This window comes from Copadichromis virginalis, linkage group LG18, assembly GCF_057382275.1.
Source record: "Copadichromis virginalis isolate Kocher_CV1m ecotype Utaka linkage group LG18, C_Virginalis_male_GT1.1, whole genome shotgun sequence".
In the NCBI taxonomy this organism is placed as follows: Eukaryota; Metazoa; Chordata; class Actinopteri; order Cichliformes; family Cichlidae; genus Copadichromis; species Copadichromis virginalis.
In genome coordinates this window covers 25,997,912-26,017,027 of record NC_140635.1, presented here as the reverse complement: position 1 = coordinate 26,017,027, position 19,116 = coordinate 25,997,912, and the positions used below count along the sequence as shown (strand labels likewise).

Genomic DNA, 19,116 nt, shown 5'->3' with positions numbered 1-19,116 from the left:
AACAACCTTAAGAACAATAGTAAGGCGATTCACCCACAGAGGTGGAGGCGCTGGAGGTTTCCGGTGTGTGTCAGAGGGAGACGGTTGTGAGAAGCAGGGAACCTGTCACTTTTGCCACTCTGATTTTGAGGGGAGGCCATCAATCATGGAGCTAAGTAATAGGGGCAGGGTCTACCCGTCTTCATGTTTACCAGTCTATGCTTTACGGCGTTTTGGAGAAACTGCAACAACGTGGGGTTTTGATTCGGGAGGGGGGCGGCAGATAAGCAACAATAAGACGAGACATGAGATGAAGGCACAGACACCAGCAGGAGTCATGATCTATTGAAGCCGCTCTGTCCAAAGCCCCTTCACAGAGTCTGTCTCATATACACAGCGATAACCTGTCAGCACCTCAGAGCTCGTCTTATCTGAATGGCACAGCTTTGCCTGAAGAGTTGTCAGAAAGCCTTTAAAACCAGGACCTTTGGGAACAGCCAACAATAAGCCTTCTTTAGCACGGTGAAAGTGACAGCATGGTCCTCCCCCGCTCCCAGCCATAAAACCTCTTCCTGGATAAACAAGGGGAAAGGCCCTTTATGAAGATGGAGAGGGTCACAAAGAGAGGAGCCATTGAGCCACCGAGGGGCCCGTCTTTGTTTTTGTCTTTCCGAGGGTGTTCTCAAAGGATGCTCTGATAGGAGGGGGCAGCTCTATTTTTGTCTTTTAGTCCTCCTTAGCGTCGATCTTCTTGCAGCTCTGCCAAAACAGAGACGTGAACTTAACACGACTGAGTCGTTTGCACAAGTTGAGTTTAATGTTTTTGACAGGGTGGCAGACGTGTTAATTTGGTTCATTTAGTAAGAAATTCAGATTTAAATTCAGTTCCTTAAATTTAGTTAATCTAAATGCTTCTCTGTTAGGATCAAATCCCTTTAAATTCCATGGATTTGAAATCAGAAGCCGTCAAATGACTATGGATGGTGTGAGTGTTTGCCTTCAGAGGTGCCACTGTGTGACGCTGTCAAAGAGAGGCCCCGTCTTTTGGTGACAGGCTCCCAGGTCAGTTGATGGGTTGCCAGATTTAAGGCAACATGCTGATGGAGCTGCGTTGTGTTGGGAGTGTGAATGAGGGGCACCTGTGACCTCTGGTCACGCTCTGCTTGCAGCCCGCTGTGCGAGCACCACGCTCAGGACACACGCTGGGACAGTCAGGCCTTCAACTGTCCACCACAGGGGTTGGAGCGTCTCTGCAGGGCTGCTGCAGAGAGGGTGTTTTACATCATCGTACTCACATCATCAAATTGTTTCAGACACATTTACAGCCTGCTTTGTCAAAAAGTTTAAATAACAGCATCAAATTTTTCGAAATTTAATCCGCATTTAATCCTTGAGTAATACCGGGATCTTATCATGACTGGTCTTCCAGTTTATTTTAACATGATTTCCCATCTGGCAGCAGCACAAGCAGGGCTGCGCGTGTCTGCAGAAGCCAACACGCCCTCCTCTCTGGGCTGGCAGCACGCCTTTTAGATTCAACACAGCCTCTCAGGTTCCACACCTTCTTAGAGAGGTATTTAGTTCCAGCAGAAAACAGATTTCTCCTAACTGCAGAAGGGATGACAAGTGATAACACGACACACAGGAGGGGGTCTATTTTTAGAGGACTGCTTTGAGATGATTTATAGTTATAAGTATAGCAATTAACAGCATTTTCTGTAAGCAACATAGACTGAACTGGACCCTAAACTAGGGGAATGCAGTAACACTGATATCATAAGCCATTCAAGTGTGATGGGTAATGTAAAAGTATTTTTTTGGAGAAAAAGAAAAAGTCACCAATCCTGCAAGTATTGCTGTAAACATAAAACCATTTTATTTATTTCAGAAAATACAGTGCTTTTCGGGAGCTTCTCAGCCCAGAGGCAAAATAAACTGTGCAGTATCAAAAATAGAAACCCCACAGTAAGAAAAGAGGCCCAGAATAACTTTTATAGTCCATATAAAAAAACATAACTGTGTCTAAAGTTTCCTCAGTGTAATAACAAAATGTACAAAATATACAAAAATAGGATTTACAGTGTGAAAGTACTCTTCTCCTCAAAATCTACTCCTTCCTACCACGGCCTCCACACAGAGTCTGAGGTGACAGCCGGTGCAACAGGTGACACGTGGTGACCATTCTGTGCGGTCAGAGGTCCGAGGGCTGCACTGGGCACGAGAAACGCAAACTGTCCATCGGGCGTGGGCACCACTTGGAAGCCTCCATAGAGTTTCATCGATTCTGGGGGAGCGTGCATGAGCGAATTGCTTTTGCAGGGTATCTGTGGGACTGAAGCGACTGGAATCTGTGTGCCGGTCTGTCCGAGTCCAACCGCACCGAGGTGAGGTCCATAGAAGTTCAGAGTATTGATTTGGGCCACGCAGGCTGCCAGGTGGCTGAGGAGGCGAGTCCTCACCTCTGTGTTCACCCCTTCGCACGTGGACAGGAAACGGGTGACTTCTCCTACACACTCACTGAATCCGGCTCTGTATTTACCCAGAACGAAGGGGTCTGTGTTTGCAGCAGCTGGAAAAGAAAAGAAAAATGCATAAATACAGACAGACAGATAAATAGATAGATGGAGAGCTGCATGTGAAATGAATACTACAGGGCAAACATACATGCGGGTTGGGCAATAAATCTTGGAGAAAGATGGACCATGTGTGCCATCTAAAGTTACTCCTCCAAGACTCAGTGCTCTCCAGTAAACATCCAGAAATGGCAGTTACATACCAGTCATCTGAAGTCGCTGCAGGTTCCTGAGGTGCTTCACAGTCATCTCAAGGATGTCAGCCTTCTCCAGTTTAGAGTGTCTGGAGCTCTAAATAGAAAAAAAATATTGAAATTTTTAAATTTGCTTTTTTAATTCACAGATGTTTACATCTAACTGGATTGTTAGCCTGTGCGTCTCCTTACGTCTTTCTTGAGTGCGTCCAGGATGAGGGTCTTCAGCTGACCCAGGCTCTCATTGATGCGCGCGCGTCTTCGCTTTTCCATGATTGGTTTGGAAGACTTGGAAGAGGGGGGGAACGCAGTTTAGACAGTTTTTCGTAGAAATATCAAACAATTAAACACCGGTGTAAAGAGCTCATTTAACCGACCTTTCTGCTCTCTGTCAAAGCCCGGGGTTTCTCGGGCGTGGAGTCGCCACTTGTAGGGGTGGCAGCCACAGCGGACGGAGATGCTCTCTCTAAAGTACCGGCTGGCATCTTCAGTTCAGTATCAGTAAAAGAAAACCAGCAGAAGCGGTCTGCGAATACCCAGCAGTAAAAAGTCCAGTTCAGTGTGTCCCGCCTTCTCCTGGCAGACCTCGGAGATCCTCGTCGATGACAACACCACCGCTCAAAAGCGACTTCTGTCCACTCGCCAAGCTGACATCCAGACCGCTCCTGTTACGGGCTCCTCGGGTTTCTTTTATACAGCTGGGGCCTGCACGCGAGCGGCTCGTGTGCGGGTTCCCTGGGTTTCAGCCGTCTGTCCAATGAGCGCGCGGGACACGGCGCCGGGGAGGCGGCGGGCTCGTGCGACAGGACGCTCTCATTGGCTACCTGTCAGGATGCTGAAAGAGTGTTTTACAAAGGCAGCGTGAGTGAGGAGAGAAATGTCTGAGCACCAGTTCTCCTGCTGCAAATGAGGCGTCCCGCTCCACTAAAGACGCCACTGATGTGCTCTCGGGGTAAAACAAACAGCACGCTGTTTTATCTGTTTTTAAACGAGACTGTAAAACATAAATTAAAGCTGCTTTTCCGCTTTGTTTGTGTCTCTCTTGTGCTGGATAAAAACTTACAGCTAAAATATGTAGTCATTAAATTTCAGTTTGATTGTAATTTCGTTTCTCCTCGAATTAATTCAGTGTTTGTTTGTTTTTTGCTTTAGACTAATCTAATAATAATAATTTTAAGATTAATATAAGACCTCTCCTGTGTCAAGCGTCTCTTACTTTTCTTCCTGTTAATTATTCTCTTCATATTTTTTTTTAAAAGAAAAGGTTTCAAAGATGTTTCTTTACTTGGCGTTTGTCTGTGCGTTTAACTATAAAAAAAAAAAGAGCAATCATTAATTTCATTTATTTGCGATCAGTCAGCACTTTTCTCCTGAGCCTAAACTGTCTTTGCTCTACACCTTTTCGTTTGGAAGGTGAGCGTTGATTGTGTCCATTATTATTGACATTTAAAACAAATATTGGAGAGGAGGTTACGTTTTCCCGTCTTGTATTTAAATTAGTTACTTTAAAATGTGTCTAGATCAGGGGTGTTAACCGTAAGGCCCAGAAGCCAGAATCAGTCAGCAAAGGAAAATGTGAAAAATATTATGGCATAAATGTTGAACTTTTAGCTGGATTTTCAGGTTTTACGGCATTTCCTATGGATGGCCCCTATTTACTGTCTACTATACAAATATCTGTTTGTCTGTGTGTTTGTCATGCTGAAGAACTGACATGTGCTGTTGAAATGGCACTTGCTTTCTTATATTAAGATATCTCCGGGATTCAGTCTATTGTTAAACTTCCTAACACTGACAGAAAGTGGAGTTTCAATGTTCCGGACTTTGATGTGTATTTGCGTGACTGTACATGTGTTTTTGTGTGTTTTTGTGTACTGAGAGGAATATCTCACTCGCATTCACACTCCCAGTTTCGTTGGGGAGGGGTGGGACGGGGTTGTTCACTGAGTGCTTCTGAATTTGAAGTAAAGAGTTTCTGACACACTCCAGGCCTGATGTCCAGTGAAGAAAATCTCTGAAGCACTGAGCTGTCTTCACTGGCTTGACCTCTGACATCTCGTGTCTACTATCAGAGAGTTTAAAGCAGAAAGTAAAGACGTATTTAAAATCCTTCTGAAGATGAAAAACAATACAATCTTTTGTGTTTTATGACAAACACCTGAATTGATATTTTTACCCTTCTGTCCTGATTTTCTTAATCCTAATTTATACCTATTACTGACTGTTATTCATCTTTAAATATGTTATATTCTCATCTTTTCCTTCAAAGCTTATATCTGTGATAAATCATACTTCTGCACGTATAAAAACACAAGAGATTTTATGCAGATTTTTATCAGTTATCATTTTGTGTGGCATTTAAGTAGCTTCTGTAATTTTCTGGTACCTGTAAGCGCTTGTTGTCTTGAATTTGCAATTGTTTACCTGCAAGCACACTCAATATCTCTGTGATAAACCACTCATCTCCTGGTGTCAGTGCACATGCCATCTGTAACGTGTTTCATTAACATATATGTTGAGAGACATCTCCATCTAGTCCAGGTTTCTATCGGGAGTTAGCTCGATCCTTTCAGATAGAGTCCTCAGAGGTGAAATGACCCCAGAAGCAGGTCATCGTTTGCATCCAAGACTTCCTGTCTGTGTGAGCCAGACAAACTTCAAGCACCACTGGCTTCCTGACACGAGCTGGTATCAAGTGAAGTCAAATGAAATTGTCAAACCTGCAGCCAAGACTGGGATCACCTCATATAAACCTAATTATACCCATTCCTCAGAATTAAAAGAAAGTTCGCTCAGTTAAATTCAATTTTATTTATATAAAATCTATATAAAATATGCTTCATATTTATTGATTATTTTTGAAAGAACCCACATGTCAGAGATTTACAGTTAACAAACAGTCAGGTGAGTAAACAACACTGAGACACTTAAGATTGACAACGTGCGGCACGGGTGAAAAGCTCAGAGCAAATCACACCGAACTGCAGTATTCGTTTATTTTTATAGGTTACATCGTCAATATGCAAATATAATCACATTTTCTGTTACGCAGGTCCTGATGCTGTCTGCATGCAAGCTGTGTGTGTGTGTGTGTGTCACAAAGTATGTGTGTTGCAAGTCAATTTCTAAGAATAATATAATGCAAGTCAACTTCTGCGGATATGTATTTCTGTGCTGGTCTCTTATGGTAAATCCCAGTGTCACAGGGTCAGCTTCCTGTTTCTACGGAAAACTGTGTCTGGTGGAATATGTGTAACATAACTTTTGCAGCATAAGCAAATAAAACAATAAAAACTCCCTAACACCACAATAATACAGAGAAAATGTCAACAATCAGACGAAATCCTGCGAGCAAGCACTTGGCAACAGTGGGAAGGAAAAACTCCCTTATAACAGGATGAAACCTGAAGTAGAACCAGTCTTTCATTGTCAGTAATAAAGTCACTGTCAAGCTGTCAGCAGAGTGCTGTTGCATGTTTGTCCTTATGGAAACATTATTGAAGATTATTTTTGTTCCACAACACACAGTTCAGATGCTCTCAAACACAAAACCTTTTGATCCGTGACACACTCACATCAGAGCATCAGATTCAGTGGCTGCTTGCATTAAATGCTCTGTTAATCTTGAAGCTGAATGCTTTCAAAGCTGCTAAATTACAAAGAGGTTCTGCATGCAGCAGATGAGACACTTGGTGCAGCACTAAATTACATCCTACCAGCTCTGTTGGGGGACATAAACAGGCCCCGGTTGTGCAGATGGCGATGTAGAAATTAGGTTTACAGCACAATCCTGATCTGTATCAGTGTGGGAACTCTAGGGTGGGGCGGTCCGAGCTATCCGGGTGTAACGCGTGACAGATAGTGACAAGCTGAGGAAAACAGGGCCTTAAATGTATGAATTATTCTTGATTCTTATATACTTTGACCACATTTGGCTTACATTTGCAAACACACAGCATGTCGATGCCAGCGATCATACAGTCAGGTGTTTATCAAGGGGGAGTTTGGGAGTTTGGTCAGTGTTCAACATTAAGAAATGTTCAAACTTTATGAGATTTCTTTGGAAAGCGGATAATATAACACTTAATACATATCATACAAGAAGAATGAATATAATGAAATACTACTTATGATCAATAGCCTTTGCCTTCAGGAAGATTTGCCTCCTTTTCAATTAGAGGATGTAGCTAATTACACCCTATGACACAAGTATAGAGTTATCTTTACCTGCACAAACAAATTTTTTCCCTCCCATGTTTCCTTAAAACATTGTTTCATTCACAACATAATTTCAAACATGCTTTAAGTCCAGCAGTTTAACCTCTCTATAAAGATATAGCTCTGGCATGTGAAGCTGTCCCCTGTCCAGAGATTTATACCACGATCAGCACAAAACATAGCAGCGATTCTTTTCTCGGCACATGTAAAGCATTAAAATAACAACAGTAAAAGTGATTAAAAGTCACGTATGGATGAAATGTCTTTGTAGGTAGAGGTTAGAAAGCGGGCAGCAGTCACACTCCTCTCCCATCTTCACCTGAAGGCTGCGGCCGTGATTCCTCCTCCACCCAGCCGCCACCTCTGTGTGGGCAGTGAAATGACCATCCTCATCATCAAATACTGCAAAGATTCCCTTTCAACTGCTGGCATGAAAACATCTCAAGCCAGGAGGGGAGGGCACAGACAGAAGGGATCGCTTAAACATCTCATCCAGTGCTCAGCTTACTCTCCGTCCCGTCTTCGGCCTTTGAATTCCCCCTTAAAGAAGAAGGAGGGGGAGGCCCTCCCACCCTTTGCGACTCCCAGCCCCAGCTCGGCCCGCCTATTGTCCCCCTCCCCAACAGCAGTTTCTGCTCCAGAGGCCTTAGACAAGGCTTCCATTAATTGCAGGCCTGTGAGGAATACACGTGGGACAATGGGGCCAACAGAGTGTCCAGCCCCCAGACAAGGCTGGAAACAAGTGGTACAGGAATCCAGCAGAATAGACTAGTCCTGGCTGATGTCACTGAATACATTTACCTACCTCAGAGAGCATTCACTCTTTGCTTTGTTTTATTTGGACAAAAAAAAGAAGGGGTAGGGGGGAGGTAGCAGTATCAATGGAGAAGAGGAGCATGGGAGTGAGGTGGGGGGCGGCTTCTCCGGGATGGGAAATAACCGGTTGTCATGGTGATGTGCTGAATCAAAAATATGGCTGAATTTAGCAGATTTAGCAGAGGCAGAGATGTAAAAAGAGGGAGAGGGCATCAGATTAAACCCTGCGTGAGATAAGAGAAGGCTGCAAACAGAGGTTTAGTTTTTTTGGTGTATTCAGCCCTGTTTATACGGCAATAAAGAGCAGATAAAGGACCAGGAGATTAGCAGACTCATCTAGGCTCATGTTTGTCAACAACAACCTGAGCAGTTTCAAGTCAGCTTATTCCAAGTCAGTACACCAGCTTCTGATGGGATGCTTAGCTATGGCAAGTGAAGCTTGGGAGGAAAAGGGGGAGCATAGCAACTGGTATTTCAGCACAACAACCTGCCATCTGTTACCTAACATAGGGTTTCTTCTTCTTCTCATAAAAGAAAAAGGCATCATTTAGATCTTCAACTTGAAGCCAAAGGCAAGGAGACTGAAGTCTTATTGAAATCTGGGTCTCCCCCTTTGAAAGGGAAACCCAGTCATCGCCTTATCCCTCATCAAATTGAAAACCGCTTTGAGAAATTCTAAGAGAGGCCTCACATTTAATTTTTAAAACCCAGACATGAAAGTGTTGCCTAAACCACATTCAGCAGTGGAAACTCTTTAAAGCGCTAGTTAGCATGTAGATTATATGCATTTCAGTGCATTGTCAAAGTATCTAAGTGTATTTACATGTTAATATGTTCAGGGATACCACCGTCTTGAAAAGGTACTGGGGGTAGATTGGTGAACTGTTTTCTCTCCGTGGAATCTTTGGGAATGTGATTTCTTTGTGCCATCATGGTTCAAACACATTCCTGTAAGGCCATTGATATGATGAGCGCTGATTCGCTGCAGTAAAGCAACTTGTGAACCTTCTGATCCTGCCTAGAAAAAGAGCGTCTTGTCTATAAATATACCGTAAAATAAACTTAGCTAGGGGTTAAACTGGATCTTTTTTTGTTCTGTTTGTGTGTTGAGTGATCTGTTCTTTTAATATTTGCAACAATCAAAAAGCGTCCCTCAAGAAGAGCCCTGATGATGTCCCACCATGTGGCGCTTATCCTCACCCAAGCTTAGTCTATATCCATGAGTGTGTTTGTGTTGGGATTTATGAATGTGAAGATGCCCCATTCTTGCCACTCAAGATGACTCACAAGACCAGCGTTTTGGCCACTTATGCTGTGAAAGCAGCCTGGGGGATGCCCTTTCAGCACTCGAGGACCTCTGGCTGAGTCCCCTTCACACAGCAGATCAGCCTCACTTGGCAAAAAAAAAGTCCCTGCTCTTTACAGAGGGAGCCGTCCTGAGGGATGGCCCGCTCCTTGTCCCCGGGCCTCCCTTCTTCACCTGCCGGCTTAGCACTCATCACTTATGCACATAATCCCTGGTTAGTGCATGTGATCCACCAGCCCAGGCCCAGGCCCCTGGCCCCCGAGTCTCCCCTGCTCACATGCTTGCTGGGTGGCTCCTGGGTGGCCATGGCAACTCTCATCTTCTCATGACAGTTAGGCCTCAGTCATGCCTCTAAGTCCCTCTTCAGTCACAGTGCGTCTTTTTCTGTCCACTGTTTTCTGTCTCCTAAAGCCCTCCACTGTTTGTGTCTTGCTCCATCTATGGCTCTCTGTCTCCCTTTTCTCCCGTTTGTGTCTGTTCCCATGCTTCGGCCCAGCTGAGCCTGAGAAAACGGCCATAACTCAGCAACACTGTGGCACCTTCAGGGGCCACTGAAATGCATTGGTTCCATTCTAGTCCAAATTTAAATAGTTTCACCGTAAATGAAGGCCTGACCTCTTTTTGCTCTCAGTCAGATCTGTAAATGGAGATTGTAAGATACACTTGTGCGCTCCTTTTCAGTTTGGCCACCGCAGGCCTCCGAGTGCAGATCATCTTACCCCAGTGCAACTCTGCAGCCTCTAACCATTAGTTTGTTTAAAGCGCCCTCAGGGAGAGCAACCCCGGCAAATGTTGTGCGGCCTCACTCTAACAAGTGTCGCAGTGATCCGAACCGGTCCTCCCCCTGTGTGAAGGCCATGTGAGAGGCGGCTCCATCCATGCCCCTGCCACCTCCGCACAAGGCCCTCCATTGACTTCTAACCTGATGAGAGACCACAGGAGACAAAGGGCCGTGGGGCGGGGCCCTTCCCTCCGACAAGCCTGTGAACAAACGTTAACACGGCTGCAACTGTCCACCCCCTGAATCACTGAATTTATTGACCAACCACAGAGCCCATTCAGGCCTGGAAGGACTGATAAAGGAAGGGGGGACAGGAACGCCACCAAGGCCCAGTGAGGGAACCCATGCTTAGGTGACATGAGGGAGGAGAAGGGCTTTGTGACCGTCTGGTGGGTCACGGACCTTTTACCGAACATGGGAGCCTTTGTGTCATCTGTAAAATGAGGCCAGGCGTAAGTAAGCGAGCATCAGGTTGGCCTTGTGTCCCGAGTATTAATCAAGGGTCTTAAGGGGGGTCCAACAACGTTGAAGAAGCTGCAGGACAGTGATGTGCAAAAACATGCGTAACACCTAAAAGAACAACGTATGGTGGAGAAAAGTGTGCCTTTGGGGGCCGTTACTATGCAAAATATCCTGAGCAGACACTGTTACAATCAGCAGACAGACTGTGCACCACGGGCCCACGTCTTGGAAATACACAACACCAAAAGAAAAAGAAAAAAAAAAAAAAACCCAAAACATGTGGGCGGGGGGGGGAGAAAAAGTCTAAAATGCTTGAAATAGCGCACGTCTGAGTGCAAGCTTGAGAAAACCTTTTTCAGCGAGTAGCTAGCTGTGAGGAAGAAAGACTGTGTGTTTTAGCTTCTTTATGTCCTTCTACCACTCTCCATCTGTTCCTCTACTGATACAAAAGGAATACAGCAGAGAGTACACAAAAACCCATATTGCTTTGTGGAGAGGCAACACTATCCACGAAACTACATCGCAAACACAGACAGAAAGCACGACATCCTGGCTCTGTGGACATCGTGTTTACCGAAAAGATGATCCGCGGGATTCACAGACACACATGAATTCATGATGCCTCCTCATCCTCATCATGAATATTCCCAAAAAGGCTCTTCCCCTGATCTGTGGGAGATTCTTTTCTCTTTTTTTTTGGTACAAGCGAGGACCCCCTTCTCTCATTCACAGTCTCCTCTAAATCCACCCATTCACTGCCTATAGGCCCTGATCTCCACATGAAATGATACCCCTCTTTCTCCTCCACTCTGGCGCCTTTAAGCACCCATATGCCAGGCAGCGAGGAGGCTGGGAAAGCCCATAATTGATCAGTAAGTCTAGGCTGAAAAAGTGTGACCAAGGTCAGCCCCCCACGAAGCACGCAAGAGTGGCTTCAGATACAGATTTATTGCAAATTGAAATGGAAGTTCTGCAGAGCAAACACAAAACATTTTTTTTTTTGCATGATCCAGATAAGAAAGAAAGCACAAACATGTTACAGTTTCTGTTAAAAATGTTCTGTTTTGCATTAAGAAAGAACATTTCATCACATAATTTAAAATTACATTTTAAAACTGCTTAAAATATATATATTTGTTTACAAAATTAGACATTAAAATTAGCTGTTAAAACATTTTATAGCAGCAAGTGTTTTAATGATTGGGTTTGATTAATTAATCAAAACATTATTACTCTTCAGTACCTTTGTGATGTTAAATGGTGAAATGCGCAATAAAAAGAATTTCAACTGATATTTTTCTGCTTTTCACTTCCACAGGAAGAAATTCAGGCAAAGCAACTAAAAAAAAAAAAAAAAAAAAAGACTAAGAATCCAACAGTGGAATGTTTTCTGCCTCAGAAATCGGAAAGTACCATTTACGCCCATGAACAGGCGTTAAATCTCTCACGTTTCTTTGAAAGTTTCTTTGAATTTGTACAGCGTTGAAGTTCTACCAGCAGCAATGTAACTGAAAGGTAAAAACAGCAGGAGGGCAGTGTATCCATGTGATAGAGCTGATCTTTTGTTCAGTGTCAGACTTTCAGATATTTCAAAGAGTGGGGCATAATGAAAAAACTCAAAACAATGGAAAGATTAATCTGACCATTCCCAGTGTCTAGTGTCCAGAGCAGTACTTGATTTTCTTTTAAGCTACTAACGGTTGGCACTACAAGACAATACCAGTACCATGCCTGCACAGCAACCAGCAATTAATATTAGCTTAACACCAAGTGTAGCAACAAGAGGGAATGCCTATTAGAGCCTAGCTTTGCACAGAGACAGGATGCCCAACAAAAAAATGCCACCATGTGAGTCCATAGTGGGCAGATTTGAGTGAACTGTGCTGTGTGGGCAGGAAAAACCACACATGCATGTTTTGAGCTTCCTTAAAGAAAGCCTAAGTGCAGCCCATAGCAGTTTTCCCTTTTGGGTCTCCATAAGGGTCTTCTCTGGTAACACATAGCCCATATAAAACTCTGGTAGTTCAAAGGCAAAATTGCAATGGCTGGATGTTGTTGATATGGAATGGACTTCAGGAAAGTCGTGTAAAAATCTGCCAAATTAAATATGAGCAGCTGCCTGTTGTGGTGACCCCCTAAGTAGTTTGTTGTTTTTTGTTTGAGTGACATTCTGGTCCACTCTTCACTCCAGTTTGATGCATGTGAGGTGGAAAATATGTACTCAATGAGCTATAATTATATCATATCTCAGTATCTGATAGAGCACATAGGGGCCCAGTTTTGCAGCCTACCTTGGGACTCACACGAAATGCATGGCTTAAACCTGCACTGTCAGGTACAGTTAGGCCCCAGTGGGGCAGCCAGTACTATGTGCAGAGAGGAACCAACTGTGTGGCCCATTACAGGCCTGCAGTGAGTAAGCCCACACTCTGCTCTACAGTTCGGGGCCCCGATGCGTCCTACATTTCATACTGGTTCTCAGACACTGTGGCCCATGTGACTGCCCACAGTAACCCCTCATGGGGCCCAAGGTAGCATGTTTGCTAAGGTAGCTATTCCCCCCAGTTTCCAGGCTTGGTGCTAGGCTAAATTTAATGAGACATTGAACATTGACCGAGAAAACAAATAATGCCAAGCTTTTCCTTTAATAATCCTCTGGCTCAAGTTTCAGTAGCGAGATACGACAGTACGGCTATGATAGAAGTACAGGGTGTTTGCCCATTTTGAGGAGGTGAATTAAACCATCATACAAGCTTTAGGGAAGCTTCAGGTTTAGCCTGTGTTGAGTTTTGGTTGGCAGTCACATTGAGGTCAGAGATGCTGGATTTTAGGTCACTGGCATAGGTGACAGCGGAGGGTTGGGGGGGCCACTCACTGCCTTCCTGCAGCTCCAGAGCCAGCTGCATATACAGCGCCCTTGGTGCCTTGTGTCTCCGACAGAACAACCAGGAGAGGACGGACGAAGCCCAGCGGTCATTGGCCACCTGAACATGTAAGGTGGAAAATATGGTAAATGGTAAATGGCCTGCATTTGTATAGCGCTTTTCTAGTCCATAGGACCCCAAAGCGCTTTACACTACATTCAGTCATTCACCCATTCACACACACATTCACACACTGGTGATGGCAAGCTACATTGTAGCCACAGCTGCCCTGGGGCACACTGACAGAGGCGAGGCTGCCGGACACTGGCGCCACCGGGCCCTCTGACCACCACCATCTCCAATGCGTCATTTTCTGTCACTTTTTTGTGAATTTATGGATTTAATCATGGATTAAAATTGTTGTTTTTGGCTGTTTGAATATTACCAACACTCCCAGCCCCATATTTATGTATCTAAGCCTACAATGGCCCCAATAAGACATTATAACCATTGGTGACTGAAAAAAAGAGCTTGAAGCTGATGGGTTCATAGAATGAGCTAGACTTGGTCATTCATGACCTGCTCAATGGTGTAAATGTTAACTTTTTTTTGGCTATGTAATCCGTGTTATTGTTGTAAAATGAGAAGAAAAAAAGCAGGAGAATCGAGGTTAAGGATAACATGCTACTGTCTACACAGTGAAAGAACAGAAAGTGTAGTGAAAAGCTTCCCAACCTGCGGCGTGTGAGCAGAGGAGGACTCTGCGGGGCGACTTGCCCTGTGATTGCCTCTGAAAACTAGCCTCCACAAGATGATGTCAAGGATCAAAATCTATGGAAGATTTCAGGAACTTGAGAATCAGCTGATTATGAAAATCAGAAAGTCGAAAACATCTTAAATGGAGAAAAAAATGATTCACTGATTTCATTACTTAGCAGTGATGCACCACCGACACTTACTCGGTAAGAAAGAAAGCAAGAAATCACATGCAAAATAAACTAAATTAAAGCATGCAAATCACAGTTTGCAATTTTAAAAGGAGCTCAATCACAGCAAGCAGGCAGGGTGTGGTGGTTTCTGAGCCGTACCTCCAACAAGAAAGAAGCAGCCGCATTCCCGATCATAATGATCACCAGAGTGACACGCCAGTCATGGGGAACACACACGATCTGGGGAGGCAGGAGAGGATGGAGAGCGGTGAGTGCGGCACCTCTGAGCCAATGCAACATCTCAGATATTCACGCTTTTGCGCAGATGTTTCTCTTTTTCGGTCCCAACACGAGGCAACTTAAAGCCTGTGGTGTGACAGTAACACGCGGAGAAAATGAGAGAAACAACGTTTACCTGCAGGAAGTTGTCAACAGCAGGGAAGGGATGCAGCATGATGAGGAGGAGAAAAGTGTACAGACCGATGCAGGTCAGCATGAACAGCCCTCGTGGAAGAAAAGTTACAATCTTTATCAATTTATATGTGGGATACGGGGAAATTCCTAAGTTGTGACTGTTTTTACACTCCTTTTCTGTCTTTTTAAAGCTTAAAAGTGTATTTGTGTTTCCTTAAAATTTGAAACACGCATCGCTGACAAAACAGTCTTAGCCTTACAGTTCTTGTAGCTTGGTTGTCTGAAGGGTTTTCCCTTGGAAAAAACGATCGCCACAGCTAAATACTGGAAGGTGGAGATGTAGAAGAGGGACGTGTTCTCATAGTTCCTGATGTTTTTATGGTTTTGAGGATCAGTTACGTTAACTCCGAGAGAGAAGATGGACCTGGAAACATTACAAGCGCTGCAGGAAAAGAGAAAAATGCAGAAAATGAGGACAAATGTCTCCTTTTACAAACAAAGAATGCAAAAATCAAACACGATAAAGGCAAGTGAAAAGCAAACGTTTCAAACGTCTCTGTTCTTTTACTGATATTAAACAGCACGCCGCCAACTTGAGCAGTAAATAAAGAGCTTCACATAACAACTGTTAGAGAAATCGGTTTATGTTTAGTGTGTCTGAAAGAAATATTGGGCAGATTTTTTCTTTTTAAGCACGTGCCATCACCACATTAATAATCCTAACAGACCACAGATATGTTAAAAAAATAAATAAATCTACATCACTCACTCTGACTCAGGCGTCCATGTCTCGTACCAGCTCTGCTGTCGTACCAGGAGAAAAGCCAGGACCTGGAAGACCAGGCAGGTGAGGATCTGGGTCAGGACTGAGCAGAGCAGCTGGCCTGAGATCAGACTGGACGGCGGGCGACGCCACACCAGCTCCTTCCAGGCTGGGTTCAGACTCACTGACAGAGAGGATATAGTCATTAGAGAGCTGTTTTTTTTAAACACCGACTGGAAATTTTTTATTTTTATTTTTTAAATTGGTGCTCGTCGCCACGCTGCTCACTTGTAAAGGCAATGGTGAGAATGATGATGAGGTCAATGAAGAGAAACTGGAAGTCTCCCAAGTTGCTGAGAACCTAAAATATCAAAAGATCACACAGCGACAAATTAATGGCTCTATAATCTCAGCTGACACTCGCTGACTTTAGAGCTAACCTACATTCCTGTGTCACACTGTGTCATTGTCATCCTTTTCCCAGCAGCGGCGCGTCACTTTGCTGTCACGTTCCTTTGTTTCACCTAAACTTCTTTTTAAAGACGCAACTTGTGGGAACCGTATCAAAGTTTGATATGGTATACATTCCTATTTGGGACCCTTCCCCCCATTTTATTCATGGTGTCTCAAATGACACAATGTTTTCCCAGCAGGTGACAAAGAGAAAAAATTTGGAAGGACAAATATCTATTCACCGAGTAGAGCAGGATGACACTGATGAACTGGATGATGCTGTAGAGAGCCATGAACTTAAACACGCAGAACGATGTTATGAGGGCGGCCCGTCCCTCCCTTTAGAAGGAAACACAGGATTTAGAGTTCAAATCAAAGCTGTTCTCAGCTGAAGATGCTCTCGGAGTGTGAATAAAGCTGTGAGATACATTTACTCCTTTACCTGATTAGGTTGGGGACGCAGGAGATGTTTGAGGTAGAGGAGGTGAAGGGTGACGCAACTGACGCCTCCAGCTCTGACAGAGAAATCCCGCTGTGAGCTCTCTTCAGCGCCTGAGAGGGAGAGAGGACTAAATTAATATAACTCACTTTGGGTTTGAGTAACGCTGCAAAACCAGAGGTAAAACACTCAGTTTGATAAGAGTAACTTATTCATCAATACATCAAATAGATCAATTACTGTTTGTCAGTACATAAAATATTTAAGGAAACTACAGCTGTGGGCACCGAGGGAACAGAGAAAAAAAACAAAAACACCACAAAGTCAAAAGGAACCATGACTGCAAGTAAAATGTAAACCTACATAAATGCTTTTAAAGCATGCATACATGTGGTTTACTTTACACTTAGTCCAAGTATGTGATATGCAGGTTGCTTTATACCACCTGTAGCCTCTTGTTCAGCTTTAAGAGGCTACAGTGTTTCAGTTTGTTTTTGCAAAAAAGCATAAGAGACGATGAAAAATATCATTTTTATTATAAAGCTGACTCAGACTTACTCCACAGTCATTAGCACCATCACCACACATCCCAACGGTGTAACTGGAAGATAAATAAAACACGTGAAGACACATGAAACGGATTAAACGCAAAACCACAAAACAGAGGAGCGACTCACTCCATGCTCTGCAGGACTTCCACCAGCTGAGTCTTCTGGTCTGGAGCCATGCGAGCAAACACGGTGGCTCTCAGCACAAGCTGCAGTGCCACCATGAGGGGAAAAGGAGAATTACACAGCTTTACACATGTTCAAAGCTAACGTGGACCAAGTAACAGACAAAGAGTACGTGTACCTTCTTGACCAGCTGGGGAAAGTATTCAATAATGACAGCGAAGGCCTTGCCGCTTACAGCGAAGTGATAACTTTGCTCCTGAGAAACCTCCCCATCCCAGGTCCCTTCATCCAGCTCGATCTCCACAATCTGAAGGAGTAAAGATGAGCCAGTCATACCATGGTACTATTTTATGTGGAGAATAAAATATCAGATTTAAGCCAAACAAACCTTTTTACTCCCCCTTTTTTTTTTTTTTTTTTTTTTTTACCTAAAGTGATTCATGCAACTGAATGACTGAAAAATATATAAATGTATAAAACGAGCTGTGCACTGACAAATGCTTCAGTTCTTGCATTCTATATGAACTCAAAGGCAAAAATACTGTAAAAGTAAAGAGATGCCTCAACATGTAGGTGTCAAACCTACTGCAAACAGCAGAGTGGTTGAACAGGATTTGGAACAGTATTTAAAAACCAGCCTTAACAAGAGAAGGTAAATCATCTGTCCAGGCATGTGTTGTTTTCCTTGAATTACAGTACCATGAAAGTGTCTCGACACACACGTCAATGCTTTTAATGGTTGCTTCCAAGGAGCCAGACCTTCCTGTAATATTCGTATCTTGAGGCACTTTGTTACCAACAGCCTGTCACAAAAACACATTTGTTCCCATTTCTTGTGTTCAATCTATGAAAAATGCCAACGAAAACACAGTTTGACAGGCGTAAAATTGTATTTTTGCACTAACCAAAAATGAATGCCAAAGAGCTAATAGCTGAAAGCTTTTAATGTCTCAGAATGGTGTGCAGTGTGTCCCTAAAACAGGGGTGTCAACATAAGGCCTGGGGGCCAGAATCAGCCCAGCAAAGCCTTCAGCCGGCCCTCTGGAAGGCTTTGGAAAAGTAGTTAAGTTAAGGATAAAAAGATACTTTCCTACTATATAAATGTGTTAAAAACTTAAAACTTAACTTATATTAAAATATCTAAAATACATTATATATAAATACATACATTTTGTCACATTACAGCCACAAACATGAATCAGTTTTATTGGAATTCCACGTGAAAGACCAACACAAAGTGGTGCACACGTGAGAAGTAGAACCAAAATCATACATGATACCAAACATTTTTTACAAATAAATAACTGCAAAGTGGGGTGTGCCTAATTATTCAGCCCCCTGAGTCAATGCTTTGTAGAACCACCTTTTGCTGCAATTACAGCTACCTGTCTTTTAGGGTCGGTCTCTACCAGCTTTGACTCGGCCATTCTAACACATGGATATGTTTTGTTTTAAAACAAACCATTGTTGCCCTGACTTTATGTTTAGGGTCGTTGTCCTGCTGGAAGGTGAACCTCCACCCCAGTCTCAAGTCTTTTGCAGACTCCAAGAGGTTTTCTTCCAAGATTGCCCTGTATTTGGCTCCATCCATCTTCCCATCAACTTCCCTGTCCCTGCTGAAGAGAAGCACCCCCAGAGCATGATGCTGCCACCACCATATTTGACAGTGGGGATGGTGTGTTCAGAGTGATGTGCAGTGTTAGTTTTCCGCCACACATAGCATTTTGGCCAAAAAGTTCCATTTTGGTCTCATCTGACCAGAGCACCTTCTTCCACATGTTTGCTGTGTCCCCCACATGGCTTGTGGCAAACTGCAAACAGGACTTCTTATGGGTTTCTGTTAACAATGGCTTTCTTCTTGCCACTCTTCCATAAAGGCCAACTTTGTGCAGTGCACAGCTAATAGTTGTCCTATGGACAGATTCCCCCACCTGAGCTGTAGATCTCTGCAGCTCGTCCAGAGTCACCATGGGCCTCTTGGCTGCATTTCTGATCAGCGCTCTCCTTGTTCAGCCTGTGAGTTTAGGTGGACGGCCTTGTCTTGGTAGGTTTACAGTTGTGCCATACTCCTTCCATTTCTGAATGATCGCTTGAACAGTGCTCCGTGGGACGTTCAAGGCTTGGGAAATCTCTTTGTAGCCTAAGCCTGCTTTAAATTTCTCAATAACTTTATCCCTGACCTGTCTGGTGTCTAAATCCAATTGAGAATCTGTGGCAAGATCTGAAAACTACTGTTCACAAACGCTGAAGA

General features: G+C 43.8%; 2 protein-coding genes across 2 annotated transcripts in view; both read right to left on the bottom strand.

The window, feature by feature from the left end:
• Positions 1-1,830: 1,830 nt before the first annotated feature.
• LOC146688019 (transcription factor HES-1-B-like) lies at positions 1,831-3,291 on the bottom strand. The gene is made up of 4 exons (XM_085438641.1): positions 3,124-3,291; positions 2,939-3,034; positions 2,756-2,843; positions 1,831-2,548 (listed from the first exon to the last, which is right to left on the bottom strand). The coding sequence occupies exons 1-4, from the start codon at positions 3,229-3,231 to the stop codon at positions 2,097-2,099; spliced, it is 744 nt and encodes a 247-aa protein (XP_085294767.1). The 5' UTR covers positions 3,232-3,291; the 3' UTR covers positions 1,831-2,096.
• A 7,967-nt stretch (positions 3,292-11,258) lies between these two features.
• The window catches only part of LOC146688018 (polyamine-transporting ATPase 13A3-like), a 30,599-nt gene continuing 22,741 nt past the window's right edge, over positions 11,259-19,116 (bottom strand). The window contains exons 22-33 of the mRNA XM_085438502.1: positions 17,044-17,172; positions 16,869-16,948; positions 16,750-16,792; positions 16,195-16,304; positions 15,995-16,091; positions 15,588-15,660; positions 15,306-15,483; positions 14,797-14,978; positions 14,538-14,626; positions 14,282-14,362; positions 13,929-14,024; positions 11,259-13,313 (exon numbers count right to left, since the gene is read on the bottom strand). Of these exons, the coding sequence (XP_085294628.1) occupies positions 13,074-13,313; positions 13,929-14,024; positions 14,282-14,362; positions 14,538-14,626; positions 14,797-14,978; positions 15,306-15,483; positions 15,588-15,660; positions 15,995-16,091; positions 16,195-16,304; positions 16,750-16,792; positions 16,869-16,948; positions 17,044-17,172 (1,398 nt within the window). The 3' untranslated portion in view covers positions 11,259-13,073. The remainder of the gene's footprint in view (positions 13,314-13,928; positions 14,025-14,281; positions 14,363-14,537; positions 14,627-14,796; positions 14,979-15,305; positions 15,484-15,587; positions 15,661-15,994; positions 16,092-16,194; positions 16,305-16,749; positions 16,793-16,868; positions 16,949-17,043; positions 17,173-19,116) is intronic.